Source organism: Planococcus citri, chromosome 1, assembly GCF_950023065.1.
Source record: "Planococcus citri chromosome 1, ihPlaCitr1.1, whole genome shotgun sequence".
Classification (NCBI taxonomy): Eukaryota; Metazoa; Arthropoda; class Insecta; order Hemiptera; family Pseudococcidae; genus Planococcus; species Planococcus citri.
Genome location: NC_088677.1, coordinates 66,340,261 through 66,356,465, shown reverse-complemented (window position 1 = coordinate 66,356,465; position 16,205 = coordinate 66,340,261). Strand labels below are relative to the sequence as shown.

Here is a 16,205-nt window from a genome sequence, read left to right as displayed (position 1 = left end):
CTTATACAAATTTTGATTTTTTGAGGAAAAACTGGAAAATTCATTTTTGAAGGGAAAATAGAATGTCACGGAACAAAAGCTATTAAAATTTGCCTTTAAAAAAAGTCTCTTGTGAATGACTTTCTCGAAAAAAAAACTTTTCTACAAGAGAAAAAACCTCTCTTTAAAGATTGTTTGTTGCGAAATAAAATTTGTTGTTGACCTTAATCTTTCAAAAATGAGGTTTTTCAAGCAAACTTCTTATTTGAGAACATTTCTTCTTTGAGGAAACTTCTTTTTAAAAATACATTTTTAGAAGAAACTTCTTTAATAAGCTTTTTTGGGAAATAAAATTATGATTGAGAGGGAGGAGAGTTCTTTATGTAGAAAAACGTGTGAAAAAACTTTGTTTCTCAAACAAGTCGTTTTCGACATCAATTTTTGAAAAAAACACATACAGGGCTCATACTCATTTTTTTCCAAAAAAAGTAGGTAACTTTAGTAATCAAAAAAGTAACCAAAAAGTCATCAAAAAAGTGACAAAATATGGGCTAAACATTTTAATGCAGAAAAAAATCACCAAAAGAAACCAACTTGTACAATTTCATCAAAAAGAAGAACTTTTTAGCAACTAGATACTATTAGTGCCAAAAAAGTGATACTTTTTTCGCAATTTTTGGTAAAAAAAATTGATTTTCAAACTTTCAGATAAGAAAAATCAAGATTTTTTGACAATTTGGATCCACACGACAAGTAAAAAATTTGCAATGTCTGGAAAAAAGCGTACCTTCGTATAATTTCAACCAAAAAAGGTCTTTATTAGAAATTTCTGGTAAAAACCGGGACAAAGGACAAATTTTATGAAAGAGAGTGAGATCTTTTGGAATTTTTTGTAAAAAACCAACTTTGTCACCCTATAGGAATTTTTGGCAAAAAATGGGACTTCTCGACAATTTTTGATAATTTTGCTAAAAATTTGTAAGACCTTGGCAATTTTTACAAAAAGCAGGGCTTTTTAAGAATTATGTATTAACGAAAAGTGTGATAACCTTACTTTCTGGAAATATTTGGGAAAAAAGCGAAACATGACACCCATAAATTTGGCTGAAAAACGAGAATTTTTGTTGAAAAGAAAGACTTCGACAATTTCAGCAAAGAAACAAGACTTTTTGGAAATTTTTGACAAAAAAGTAATTTTAATCAACAATTTCTGCCAAAAAAGTTTACCTTTTTTGCAAATTTTTAATAATACTTTGAGTATCTTGGTGATATGTATTAGGCAAAAAAACCTTTTCTTTTTTTTTTGGCGATTTTAGACAATGTCTGTCAAAAAAACGAAATTTATGGAATTTTTCTTGGAAAAAAGGAGACTTTTGAATTTTTTTGCAAGAAAGCGCAATTTTTAGAAATTTTTAGCAAGAAACCAATCCTTTTGCCAAATTTGAAACAGGCGAGATTTGTTACTACATACATTATTTTATGTATCTATATACTGTAGTATTTTTAAAAAGAAGCGAGACATTTGTTCTGGTTTCCTTCACGAAGTAGGGCCGAAATTGGGAAAAAATGGAATGTTGGAAAATTGCTGAAAAAAGTAGGTAGGTAACTGCAGCAAAACAAAGTTTCAAAAAAAGTAACCGAAATAAAGTACATGCCCCGAACATGCTTTAGAAGAGGGAGGGAGAGTAAACAATATTCAGGAGACTCATTTTTTTGCCTCGGGCTCACATCGGCTCTCTGCGGAAATGGTACGAATTCAATGCATTCAAGTTTTCCACTGCATTGTCGGAAAGCTCTCGAAATTTCCGTTCTACTAACTAAGCCTAAGTATGACGGATTTTGTGAATTTGTAACTTTTTACGCTTGACTGAAAGAAAGTCCAACATTGAAATTTTAAGTTTGTTTTTCAAGGATTACAATTTCAAGCCATCAGCGGAGGTCATACTTTAATTTCGTATTCAGAAAATCGAAAAACTTCCACATACCAAAATTCAGCCCTCCTACTTTTCCACACAATCCTCTCATTTGAGCCAATCCTCTCGGACTAACTAGGCATACCTACATACGAGAAAAGCCAATTGGCTTCCGACTGGGATTTTGAAATTAATCAATGGAAGTTGCGGTCTTCATGGTCCAAAACTCCCGAGACCAAATTTTCAAATCGCTACGCAACAGTTGGCAAAACTCTATTCTGGTATGTCGTTTCAATCCAAAATTAACCTCACACTTGCATCATCCACATCAACCTTATTCACATAAACCAAGTGGGTAATCAGTCAAGAATCAATATTTCTTACACAAGACAAATTTTTCGCATATTTAATGCTTCAATTTCCTCGTACAATTTTACTTCACATGATGAAATAATAATAATATTGCGCCACACGAAACGCGAGGACACGATAATATAAAATATCAAGACACCTCTAAATTCATACGTTTAGATATTGAAACGACACAAAGTACGACCAGCTTGTTTCGCGTACACGCCAAATTTCACGATGAGTATTTTACTAACTTCGTTTTTCTTATTCGTCTTAACCGTGCTATTATGCATCTATTACAGTTTCTTGAAATCTTACAAACATTTTCAAGATTCTTCGATTCCGACCATCAGACCACTCTACGCGTTCATAGGCTTGAAAGATACCGTGCGATTGAAGAAACCATTCGTCAAACAGTTGACTGAAGCATACCATATGTTCGAACCTCACCCATTTTTCGGAGTTTATAACTTATTCTTTCGTTCGATTTTTGTTCGCGATCCTGAACTAGTGAAAAAAATTCTAGTAAAAGATTTCTCATACTTCCAAAACCATGGACTAAACATTTTCAAAGAAATTGAACCATTGGCTCGTCATTTATTCAACTTGGAAGGTAAATGAAATCCAATACATTATCATTATTAATTTACAATAATAGGTATAATCTTGATAATTAATATCGCCGCAGGAGAAGAATGGAAAAATCTACGAATGAGGATGACCGGTATTTTCACAAGTGGGAAAATGAAGATGATGTTTCCTTTGGTTAATAAATGTGCCGAAGAAATGAAACCAGCTTTAATGGAATATGTTTCAAGTCCTGATGGCTTTGAAGTCAAAGATCTATGCTCGAGATACACCACCGATGTAATAGGAAGCACCGCTTTTGGAGTAGATACAAATTCGTTCAAATACCCGAATTCGGAATTTCGAAAAATGGGAGGTCGCATCTTCGAATACAGGTAGCTGATTCGCTATCAAGTTCCAATTATAATATCGATGTTATAACGAATTAAAAATCATAATAGGTGGCAAAATTTACTTCGACTCATGGTACCAAACATGCCAGCTTGGGCTGTCAAGTTTTTCAAGATGGAGATGTTCAGCAAAGACGTGATGGATTACTTCATGAAAATCATCAAAGACATGGTCAAGTACAGAGAGGAGAATAATATAACCAGAGATGACTTTCTCGACTTACTTATTGCCATGAAAAATCACACCAACACGCAAAAACAGCAGCAAAATCCAAATGGCACCAAAGATACTGCCAAAAGTACCACTCAAGTTGGCGATAAGCGCGTCAGAAGTAACGTAGGTGAGACTAAATCGCATAAAAAATTACATTTCTGACGTTTTGAAAATAACCACAGAACCAGACTTATCTTTCTTTCATTTTTACTCTTACAGAGATGTCTGTAGAATTGATGGCTGCCCAATGTTTTCTATTTTTCGTCGGAGGATTCGAAGGTACTTCCGTCGCTATATCATTTCTATTATTTGAGCTAGCTCAGCATCCTGAAATTCAGGATAAAGTACGCGAAGAAATATTATCGACGATTGAAAAAAATGGCGGAGAAATTACATACGATATGCTGAAAAATCTGCCATACTTAAATATGGTTTTACAAGGTAAACCGTGAAGTTAATTTGAATCGAAAAAAAGTGATAATAGGTATAGGCAATTCTAACACCAAAAAAACATTTTCTTCAATTTTAAATAGAAATCATGAGACTGTATGCTCCGAATGGTGGCGCAATCATACGAAAATGCAATGAAAATTATAAAATACCCGAATCCGGAGCCGTTATCAGAAAAGGTACTCAAGTTGTAATACCATTAGCTGGGATCCATACCGATAAGAAATATTACGAAAAGCCAGACGAATTTTACCCAGAACATTTTACCAAAGAAGCCATATCCGAGAGACCTCATTTCGCTTATCTGCCTTTCGGAGAAGGTCCTAGAGTTTGCATAGGTAAAAAAAAATCGTCAATAATTCATCCATCACGAGTAATTAAAATTAAATTATTTACCAAGATTATATATAAATGTTTTTTCTTCGATTTACAGCTGAACGATTTGCAAACATGCAAATTCTAATCGCGGCGATTCATTTGATAAAAGATTTCTCTTTCGAATTATCTCCGAAGACCATTCTACCTTTGGAATTTTTACCTTCGACTGCCATTCCACCAGTTAAAGGAGGAATTTGGCTTAAATGTAAACCGTTGTGATTAATTTGATAATTATTTCTAGTCATATTTTGTCTGAACTATCACTACCAGTTAGAAGACTGGTGTATTTATTTTCTTTTTACGAAATGTACTTATTTGATTATAAAATAACAAACAATATAATTATTATTATGTAATACCAATTTTTCAGACTTCAATATGTACCTACTTGAAGAGAAAACTTGTCAATTCTGCAAGAATTCTTTAGCTACAAAAAGCATTGGTAGGCTAAAACTCATATTATGAAATTTTACACATCTCAAAATTTATGAATCCGATCAAGTAAACAGGAAAATTAAATACATCATGAAACTTCCTCGAAAAAAGTTGACCCATAGGGAACAAGCTGTTGCAATAATACATTATTTAAAACATGATTTTCAACTTCTTCACTCCACAATTTTTTCCCCACTTCCAATAATAAAAATAGGTAGGGAGAAAACTAGTTTTAAAATATAAGATTAAGATGCAGAGCTTTTGAGACGAATATTCAACAATTTTTAAAAAAAATTTCAACTATTAAACAAAATTCCCGAAATATTGTGAAATGTTTCTAAAGAATTATTCAGTAATATGCACTTGACGGAGGAGAGAGAACAATTACTTTTCAAGGGGAAATAACAACTTTAATAATCATTCTACCAAAAAAAAAAAAAAGAAGGTAATCAAAAAGTAACTGACACATGATAAAAAAAATTCAAATGATTGAAGAGTCTTGAAAATTCGTAATTCCAAGATGTTATAACTAAAATCCAAGAATCCAAATTCGCGCTTTTTTGGCACTTACAAAAGAAATTTTGTGTCGTGTCAACTCTACAACTCTACCTAAACACATCGTTTACCTCTTTCGGCTCTTTCCCCTACTAAAAACAAAGATCAAGTTCAAGGGATGTCAACAAAAGTATCAACATTGTTTTAATCCATTTATTTTCTTCAAAAAATCGTAATAATATCAAAAAAAAAAAAAATTCACACAACCTTCAACAATGTTTGTGCCTGGTTCTCTTACTCGATTAAAAAATTGGTGTAATGTTTGGGCTACTTTAACGAATTTTAGAAAAATTTAATACGACGGCCTAAGCATAAAATTTTCATTTCTTTCCTCTCTCAAAATTTTGCAGAATTATTTCATAACTTTTTAATTTTCACCATTTTATTTTATTCTGGATTCCAGCTAAGTAAATCAGACACAAAACGTTACCGAACAACCTGACATCAAAAATGTTAGAAAAGTTGTGCTTTAATATTCATTCTTTCCTCTCTCAAAATTTTGCAGCATTATTTCATAATTTTTTATTTTCACTATTTCATTTTATTCTGGATTCCAGTCAAGTAAATCTGAGACACAAAAAATGTTACCGAACAACCGACATCAAAAATGTTGGAAAAGTTGTGCTTTAATATTCATTTTACACAGAAAATTACGATTCTTCAAAAAATTTCAATGATTCTCCGAGACCTCTTCAGTGCATTTGCTTCGAAGGAGTACTCTGTAGTCTGTACTACTTACCTAATTCTAGAATACTTAATTTATTCTTGAGAAGGAAAAGAAACTAGTTCCAAGCGAAGCGAGGACAAAAGCTTTTGAAAACTTATATCTCGTATTCAGCGAAAAAAAAATGGAGTAGAGCGCCTAAAATTACGCAACTAGTGGATTTTTCGCCAAATATTGTCCAAAACATGACCAATGACAACGAAATTTTCGCCAAGGGTATTTTAAACCTTCCTCAACAACATATCAAAATTTCAGATTTTTTCATCAATATTTAGTGGACTTATTCAATTTTTTCCAAAAAAGGTCTTTAAATGCTAAATTTTAGGAACATGGCCTCCTAAAATTGTGCACTTGAAAAAAATGTTGAAAATGAAGGAATAAACGACACAAGTGAATAACTAATAATTTTCAAGTGAAATCTTTAAAATGCATCATTCACAAACGTGTTGCACAAAAGGACAAAGGGTACTCAAAATCGCATGTTGAATCTATTTCGTGAATTGGATTTCAACATTATTGTGAGATTCAACAAGCTCTCAACAAACTCTAGTACCTAGACATAGGTAAGTATTTAATACCAAAATCATTATTTTTCTGCATTAATCAGGTTTTAGATGATATTTTCCTTTTATTGTATTAAAAAATTTTCAAGCGAAAATTCACATTGAAAAATATGATTCTTTGAGTTTTTGAATTTTTTAGACTTGAACAATAGTTTTCAAGCAAATTGAATTTCACCAAATCAACCCTCACAGAAGCGACACAAAAGCTTGCAAAAATGTATGATTCAAGAAGTATTTTTTCATACCTACCTATTATTTTTGTCATAGGCAAAAAAGTTAAGGAAATGAGGAGAAATTCGCAATTTTCGATATGGATTTCGCATTTGCAATTTTAGCAATCAAGTTTGAAATTCGTGAAAAGTCGTAAGAAATTTGCGAATTCAAAAGCTGGTTGCTCAAGTTGAAAAATCCTTCCAGAATCGCGAATTTTCCCTCAATTTCTTCAACTTTTTCCGCCATATTTAATAAGTAAATATTACAAAAAAAGAGAAAGAGAAGCAAAAAAGTTTTTGAAAATTACTTTAATAAGCATAACTTTTAATGGAAGAATCTAATTTCACTTTTTTGCTTGAATTTGTTCTAGCATGTGAAGGTAAGTACTAAAATGAGTGAAAAATATGAATTTTAAAAATTCTCCCGAAATGATCGCGAAAGGGCGATTTTTGGAATATTTTGACCAGCTAAATACGAATCCTGCGTTAGTTTTTGGCAAAATGAATTTTTAATGGTGCAAACGTGCTGTAAAGTTGATGAGAAATTGAGAATGTTCAGAACCTCAAATCTGAGCTCAATTTTTTTTTGGGGGGGAGGGAGAGAAAGAGGGGATGACATGACCGAAGGGCTACTTCAAAGATTACCCTACTATGAGGACCCCTGGCTCAGCTTCTAGAACGGCCAGGAGGTTCACAATTTTTCTATGTAGTCCTCTACTTAAAGTAAACTTCCTCAACAACTTTCGTCCAAATCCAGGGTATGTTTTTTTTTTCAAATCAACCCAAATAATTAGGTATACATTATCATTCATCATCAAACATCTACCATCTTTTATAATTTCAAGTGCAGAAAAATAACAATGCGCAGAAATTAATCATAGGTACTTGCAAATAATCACATTGACGACTATCGAGCCACTTGACGAGCTATTTCGATACAGGCACGTTTCAACTCCTCGAATCACGTTGATTAGAAGTCAAAAGTCAACACTTTCAATTAAATTTTAGCCGAATTTATCTCATAGACTTCTTACTTCTACACAATATTACTTCAGATGGCGAAATAATAACAGCATTGCGCAACATCCAGGCATTTGTACCTATCCTCAACGAAGCAATAAAATATGGATCATGATATATAGGGTAACTACACATAGCACTCAGTTAATAACACCACATCATAAAAATTAAACCATCGTCTCACGTTCACATCGAAATTTCTCGCGCTCAGGCTCACCACAATGCACGTTTTATTAACTTGGCTCATTTTATTCTTTTCGGTCGCGTTTTTATACGTCTATCACAGTTTGAAAAAATCTTACGCTTATTTTCAAGAAGCGTCGATTCCAACGATCACACCTCTTTCCGCATTCGTAAACACAAAGGAGTTCTTATGGATGAAAAAACCGTTGGTAAAACAGGTATCCGAAGCATACCTAAGTTCCGAACCCCATCAACTTTTTGGAAATTACAACTTATTCTCTCGTTCGATCATGATTCGTGAACCTGAACTGATAAAAAGGATTCTGGTCAAAGATTTTTCGTATTTTCAACACCATGGTACAGAAGTTTACAAAGATATCGAACCATTGGCATGTCATTTGTTCAATTTGAAAGGTATGTAAATCAGACTAATTTATCATTATCGTTTGTTTTTTTAAAAATAAATTCAACCCTCACCTTCCCCAGGAGAGGAATGGAGAAGCCTCCGAATGAAAATGACCGGTATATTTACAAGTGGAAAAATGAAGAAGATGTTCCCGTTGGTGGGAAAATGCGCCGAAGAGATGAAATCTGCTTTAATCGAGTACGTCTCCAATCCTGAAGGTTTTGAAGTCAGAGAACTATGCTCGAGATACACCACAGATGTGATAGGAAGTTGTGCTTTCGGAGTGGATACAAACTCGTTTAAAAATCCGCATTCGGAATTCCGAAAAATGGGAGCTCGAGTTTTCGAATTCAGGTACCTACCTAATTTTACAGTCCCTAATTTATTCATCCAATTCATTTCGAATTTCGCGAATATTAACGAATGCCGCATGACAATTAAGATGGAAACTTCTCATACGACTGATGACACCAAAAATGCCACCCTGGTGTGTGAAATTTTTCGGAATGGAAATGTTCAGCAAAGACGTGATGGATTACTTTATGAAAATCACCAAAGATATGGTCAAATACAGAGAAGAAAATAACGTAACCCGGGGTGACTTTCTCGACTTACTGATCGCTTTGAAAAATCAAACCGAAACGGAAGAAGTCAATAATCCTCAGGAAACTGCAGACCTGAACAAATCCGCACCTCAAGTTGGTGAAAATCGTATCAGAAGTGACATAAGTAAGGCTAATTGCTGATGAAATTTCATAGTTAGTTATACGTATGTAAAATAGCTTGATTCACGTTTGTGTCTTTATTGCTGCAGAGATGACTGTAGAGTTGGTGGCTGCTCAATGTTTTCTATTTATCGCTGGCGGATTCGAGGGTGCTTCTGTAGCTTTGTCGTTTTTACTATACGAGTTAGCTCAGCATCCACAAATTCAAAATAAACTACGCCAAGAAATAATATCGTCGATTGAGAACAACGGAGGAGAATTGAAATACGATATGCTCAAAAATCTATCGTATTTGAACATGGTTTTACAAGGTACCTACTATTTTTACAGTTGATACAAAATTCATTAAATTTAACGAGTAAATTAGAATATTCGATAGCTATATATACTTTTAAATCATTCATTCAATTCAATTTTGGGTTTAGAAGTCATGAGGCTGCACGCTCCAAATGGAGGCGTCATCTTACGACAATGCAATGAAAACTATAAAATACCAGAAACAGGAACCACAATCGGGAAAGGGACACAAGTAATCATACCACTGTCTGGATTACACTCCGATGAAAAATATTACGAAAAGCCAGACGAATTTTACCCCGAACATTTTACCAAAGAAGCCATATCCCGGAGACCTCATTTCGCTTATTTACCATTCGGAGAAGGTCCTCGAATTTGCATAGGTACAAAAATAGATAAACTCGATCATTGCCAAACCAACTATCAATTTTTGATTCTTTATCGTTGCTATTTCTTCTGATTACAGCCGAACGATTCGCAAATATGCAAATTTTGATTGCGGCGGTTCATTTGATAAAAGATTTCTCTTTCGAGTTATCCCCCAAGACTGTTTTACCTTTGGAATTTTTGCCTTCGGTTTTCACTCCGAAGGTTAAAGGAGGAATTTGGCTTAAATGCAAGCCACTGTAAATATTAATTTTTGCAGTAATGCATTTGAGTGAGATTACTGATTATTGTGTTTGTTTTTTTTTTTTTTTAATAAAATTTATTGTTGCATTTTTTTTTTCAAATGAAAAATTATGTCACAGAATAAAAATAAGAGCCTTCGATTGAAATTTCTAGATCCCCAAGATTTTTTCAAGAGGAATGAATTACAAAACAAAAAAGTAGGGCGTTTTGATAGAAATCGGTTGATTCTTACAAAAGGGAATCTGTTGAATTGGCACTCTCCGATTTGCTAGATCCAAAAAGTATGTCCTAAAACCCCCCCTAACCAAACCAGAACTGTTTTAAGGGCGATTTTCAACATCTAATATAAATTTTTTTAAGTCAAGTGAAACAATGCGAGTAATTCCTTTGATTGAGCTCACACAGATCAAAATAGACAAGTTTTGAGGCATTCTGAAGCCATGCACCAACGATTTTTCACTTTTCTCCAGGAATCAGAGCCGTGACGAGGTGATGGGTCGTTGGGGGCGGGGGTTGGAATTTTCCCACCATTTTTCGTCAGACTTTTCCAACTTTTCACCCCTTAACCCCCCCCCCCCCCACCACCTCAGGAATTTTTTTCAGCTGATTATAGCCAGATGTAATTTAAACAAATTTTGGAAGCAAAAATGTTGAATACATATAATTAAAAATTTTCAAAAAAGATGCATTTATGTGTAGATACAATACAAAAATTTGAATCGTTCTTAGTGTACTGAAATCAAAAGTCAAAAATTCGCAACTTTTTTCTTGTTACCGTTTTCTTGAGTTTTTATTTTTTTAGGCTTTTTGTCTGTGAAAATAAAATTCAAAAAGGGAGGACACAACATATGTAATTTTTGTAAGATTCTCGATCTTGCTCACACTTTGCTCTGGCAAAAGCTGTGAAAAAAATTAATAATTCAAAAGGTAGAGAAAAAAATGGAAAATGATCTATACCGAGTAGGGTGTTCCTTATTTTGAAAGTTGGAATTTTGTAGCTCCCCCCCCCCCAAAAAAAAACATGACCTCAGGTGAGAAAATAATTCCCTATTTCTTATTTTCCCCCATCTGTAAAAAAAAGTGGTGCCGGTAGCCCCCTAAGTAGGGAAAAAATCAAAAAATCAAAAAAAGTTCTATTCATGAAAATTTTTTGTTTCTGCGCCAGAATGTTCCTAAATAATCCCCTTTTTTTAAAAAAATTCCCCCAGCCCTTCAAACCATATTGGCTCCCTAGTAAGGAGCCCCTCAAAGTTGAAAAAATCACAAAAAATGATAATAAATCAAAGTTATGGAAAATTAGATGACAATATCTCATTTCCACATTACAATTGTTCTACATATGTAACCCCTTTATTCAAGAAAAACCATTGTTGGACCCCCAAATGATTTTGGCTCTCTTGCATGGAGCCCCTCGGGAAAAGTAAAAAAAAATATTACAAATTGATGTCTGCAGAAATTTTTTGAAAATTTTTTATTTACGAGAATCTTTCTGAATAACCACTTTTTCAAGAAAAACCTCCCCCCCCCCGGTCTCCCAAATCATGTTGGTTACCTTTAAAGCCTCTCAAAGTTGAAAAAAATCAACAAAAAAAATTAAAAATTCTTATCTATACAAATTTTTTGATAATGTTTCATTTCTGAGCAGAGTACTTTTAGATAGATAACCACTTTTTCAAGAAAAACACCCTTTTGTCCTCCAAATGATGGTGGTCCATTTTTATGAGACCCCCAAAATTGAAGAATATTGAGAAAGATGAAAATTATTGATGTCTATACTTAGGTAGAGGTACTCAACTCACTCAACTTTGTACTTACATTTTTCTGTCTGAAGGGAGGCAACTTCCCCTCCACCTCCAACCCCGTTCCACACGCTTCTGCCAGGAATTTCAAATCACTCTGGAGGAATCAAAAACTTACTACAAAACCAATAACTTTTGTCGGTGCTTATTGGGGGTCTTCTAAACCGTATGAAATTTTGACCAATTTTTAGGTAAATTCCAGAAAATGTGAAAAAAATCAAATTTTTAACAATAACTTTGGTCGGTGCTTATTGGGTGTCCTCAAAAACCGTATGAATTTTTGACCAATTTTTAGGTAAATTACAAAAAATGTGAAAAAATTCAAAGATGGCATATAACGAGCTTTTTTTCTGCAAAATGCCATCTAGTGTGTGTCGAAACGATCCTTCGATCTATAAATAATCGAAATTACACCTTTTTGTTTTCTTCACAGAGATAAGTAATTTCTGGAGAAAATTGAAAAATTGACAGAAGCTTCAGAATGACTCTCAAAGTTGTAGTAATAGTTGATGTGTGGGAGTTGAATTGAAGAAATCAATCACATTGGTTCACTTTGCTCTAAATATAATTTAGGATGAACCAGTGCAGAAGTCGTCCTTGAAACAGATTTTTTGAAATCGCCTATAAAATTTGAAATTGGGAGGTCAAACATTATGAGGGAGATATTGGAAATTTCATTATGTTTCTTGAAATAATATCGATTTTTTTTTTTTGGAAGTAAGATACCTTTAAACTTGAAAGAAAAAGGGTCTAGAGCGGCTGAAAAACCAAAATTTTTCGTACTTTGTGCATTTTTTGATGACCTAAACTTCTAAATGTCATTACTTACATATTTTAGCATTTATTTCGATACCAAATAAAACATCCAAAAATTACCTAAATGTTAGAAACTATGATATGAATATTCGGAAAGAGCACGAAAAATACTCTTATCAAGTTATCAAGCATATTTAATAATCACACTTTCGAACAATATTGTTCAAGGTGAGCTTTCAACATCAAAATCTACGTATCCGAAACACATTGTCTTTTTTTCGGAACACCCTGTACACACACTACACGCGATTCATTTTTGCAATTAGTACGTTCCAATTTTCAAAAATAAACAACAAGCTCTTTTCAAACATTAAAAACAAAAATACCTACACCAGTGCTAAGGAAATACTGATACGAATTTCAACTCTATTTAAATTTTATCGCCACTGCAGACGATACCGGAATCACAGCTTCTTTGATCAACTTCCCACCCGCCGCGAATAATGTTTTTATATCTCAACATTCAACAATGACGGATTTACTACGCAGCACACCTTCAAATTACCATCAACTGACGCCTAATCAATTGCATTGTTGTTTACATCGAAACCTAGCCAACCATTAAAAATAGTCGAAAAGAAACACACGCGATATAGAATACACGAGTTTTTATGTATTTCCCGTTACTGTATCAGCTCGCCAAAACTATGTTCGTAGCTATTTTATGTGTTCTCGTTGTTACTTTAATCCTTTATTTATATCGGTATTTTAAAAAATCACATCGGTACTTCGAAAAATATGGAATACCGTGTACGAAATCCCATTGGTATTACGGTCACATGGAAGATGCCATAAGATGCAAGAAATCATACGTGATGACCTTGAAAGAATTATACGAAAAATCCGAACCTCACAGATTCGTCGGACTGTACACGATGCAAAGACCAGCTGTCATGATACGAGATCCTGAACTTTTGAAGAGCATTTTGATCAAAGATTTCGATCATTTTCACGACCATGGGGTTTACTACAGCAAAGAAGCGGAACCGATGTCTCATAATTTATTCAATATGGCAGGTAAATTTATAAATACAATTTGAAAAATTACGTTCCGAAGTAATCTAATGAATAGGGCCTTGACAGTGACACTTGTTCTGGCTCGTTAACGATGTACGAACGTCATTCTCGAGAAGTTCATAAACACAGTGAACTTTAATCATAGACTTGATAAGGGCATACGTCTGCGTTTAGGAATTGCTTCAGATGTAGCAACAATTATATTATGCCTTTCCCTTTCACGTATAAAAATTATTTTCATACAATTTATTGCAAGAACTGTTTATTTATTCGAAACCAGAAATAAAATCTTTCTTAAAAAAATTTTACAATTTTTACGTCCTAGTTCTTCTTTCCGAAAACAGAATTCGGAAAATAATTCCAAGACTATCACAATGACATTATTAATGTATTTCAAATACATAAATCCAAATACGTATTTTACATTCACAGGAGACGAATGGAAAAACCTCAGAATCAAATTAACCTGCACTTTCACCAGTGGTAAAATGAAGATGATGTTCCCCTTGGTGAGAAAATGTGCCGAAGACATGAAACCAGTTCTGAACGAGTATTCCTCGACTCCAGAAGGCTTCGACGTCAAAGATTTCTGCGCCAGGTACACCACAGATGTCATAGGCAGTTGTGCTTTCGGAGTGGACACAAATTCATTACAAAATCCCGATTCAGAATTCCGGATAATGGGCAGACGAATCTTCGAGACGAGGTAAAACATGATCCTGAGAGTGAAAAAATGATTAAGTACCAATTTTGAGAATTATTTCCCAACAGATGGCAAGGCTTTGTTCGAGCATTTTTCACCAACATACCAGCCTGGGCGATAAAATTCTTCGGCTTGGAATCCATCGACAAAAAAGTCACCGATTATTTCACCAAAATCATCAAAGATATGGTAAAGTTTCGAGAAAAAAATAACATCAGCAGGGGAGACTTTCTCGATATTCTTATCGGTATGAAAAATCGCAGCAAACACACGGAGAAGATCAATAAGGATCAGCATGAAGATGTAGATTTTGCCAAATTCATGGATCAAATCGGCGACAAATTCGTCAAGAATGATGTAGGTAAGTAAATTTCCTATTTGAAACCCAGATTTTCCAATAGATACTGAACTAACCTACTGTGGCACAATATTCTCCATTTCAGAAATGACTTTAGAATTGATGGCAGCCCAATGTTTACTATTTTTCATCGGAGGATTCGAAGGCACTTCAGCAACACTCACATTCCTTCTATTCGAACTATCTCAACATCCCGACATCCAAGATAAACTTCGAGAAGAAATTAAAACCATCATTGAGAAAAACGATGGCCAAATAACCTACGAAATACTCAACAAAATGCCTTACTTGGATATGGTCATAGCAGGTTAGAAACCCCCCCCCCTCCCCTCCCCTCCCCTCCCACTAATCTACTTCTCACAAAAATGAGCACAGATGTAAAAATAAAACATCTTGTTTAGAAATCCTGAGAAAGTACGCCTTAGGAGCCATGATTCGCAAATGCACGGAATCCTTTAAAATTCCCGAATCGAACGCTGTAATTGAAAAAGACATCGTTCTATTCATATCAACTCTAGGAATCCATCACGATAAAAAGTATTACGAAAAACCAGATGAATTTTACCCCGAACATTTCACCAAAGAGGCTATCAACAAGAGACCTAATTTTGCTTATTTACCATTCGGAGATGGTCCTAGGATTTGTATAGGTAAGTAACATGTAGTAAGGCAGAATTTTATCAGCACATCTAAAAATACTCAACGAATGACTTTTTTTTTCGTTTCGTTACTTTCAGGGGAACGTTTTGCGAAGATGCAAGTGAAACTAGGAGCAGTTCACCTATTGAAGGATTTTTCTTTCGAGTTATCACCAAAAACTATAGTTCCTTTGGAATTTTTGCCAAGTTTTAGTTTTGCGACGAACATCAAAGGAGGAATTTGGTTAAAATGCCGGCCTTTATGACAGCGACAAACAAACTTTTCAAGTATACTTACACTGAAAGTTAGACTCGAATGTTAAATGTTTGATAAAAAACAAAGACATTTTTGAAAATTCAAGCCACACTCCTCTGTAAAATGTACAAAATAAAAACTCACCCAAAAAACTCGAACTTTTTTTTTTAGATACGCAGAAAATTCCTTAAACTAAAAATTCTTAGAACTTCTCGGAGGACACGAAAGCTTTCTGATCAGATTTCTCACACGAGAATTGATTCAAAAAACAAAAAAAAAAAAATCATTTTTGTATAAGCTAATTGTTTTACTTCAAATTTTCACCCGAAACGAAGACGGTGGCCATACATGTATATTGTATAGGACAAGCCAAAGGAGACAGATGCAAGAGGACTTCTGGTAGGACATTTTTTCAAATGTTACAAGCTTGTTGAAGAGGAGGGGAGGTAAATGTACATTCCAGACCGCGACAGCGTTTTTAGGGGTCACAATTTTTTCATTTTCAAGAAGAACTGAAATAAAAGAATGAATAAAAATTCTAAATTTTTAAAAGAAAAGAATAGGTAAGCGAAAAATGACAAAATTTGATTGAAAAAAAAAACCAGA

The 16,205-nt window shown here is 33.9% G+C and overlaps 3 protein-coding genes across 4 annotated transcripts; all 3 read left to right on the top strand.

Annotated features, from left to right (window-relative positions):
• The first annotated feature begins 2,407 nt into the window (after window positions 1–2,407).
• LOC135841580 (probable cytochrome P450 6a21) lies at window positions 2,408–4,620 on the top strand. The gene is made up of 6 exons (XM_065358598.1): window positions 2,408–2,856; window positions 2,932–3,205; window positions 3,272–3,561; window positions 3,654–3,875; window positions 3,968–4,222; window positions 4,318–4,620. The coding sequence occupies exons 1-6, from the start codon at window positions 2,481–2,483 to the stop codon at window positions 4,479–4,481; spliced, it is 1,581 nt and encodes a 526-aa protein (XP_065214670.1). The 5' UTR covers window positions 2,408–2,480; the 3' UTR covers window positions 4,482–4,620.
• A 3,070-nt stretch (window positions 4,621–7,690) lies between these two features.
• LOC135841614 (probable cytochrome P450 6a14) lies at window positions 7,691–10,099 on the top strand. Of its 2 annotated transcripts, none has more exons than XM_065358661.1 (6): window positions 7,691–8,368; window positions 8,441–8,714; window positions 8,803–9,089; window positions 9,175–9,396; window positions 9,514–9,765; window positions 9,849–10,099. In XM_065358661.1, exons 1-6 carry the CDS (start codon window positions 7,993–7,995, stop codon window positions 10,010–10,012), a joined length of 1,575 nt encoding a protein of 524 aa, XP_065214733.1. In that variant the 5' UTR covers window positions 7,691–7,992; the 3' UTR covers window positions 10,013–10,099. The 2 variants fall into 2 exon arrangements, with proteins under 2 accessions (XP_065214733.1, XP_065214725.1); XM_065358653.1 differs by having other exon boundaries at window positions 7,693–8,368; window positions 9,511–9,765.
• A 3,062-nt stretch (window positions 10,100–13,161) lies between these two features.
• Window positions 13,162–15,767, top strand: LOC135841478 (probable cytochrome P450 6a18). Its single transcript, XM_065358454.1, has 6 exons — window positions 13,162–13,644; window positions 14,077–14,350; window positions 14,416–14,708; window positions 14,791–15,012; window positions 15,107–15,355; window positions 15,443–15,767. Exons 1-6 carry the CDS (start codon window positions 13,239–13,241, stop codon window positions 15,607–15,609), a joined length of 1,611 nt encoding a protein of 536 aa, XP_065214526.1. The 5' UTR covers window positions 13,162–13,238; the 3' UTR covers window positions 15,610–15,767.
• Window positions 15,768–16,205: the final 438 nt, after the last annotated feature.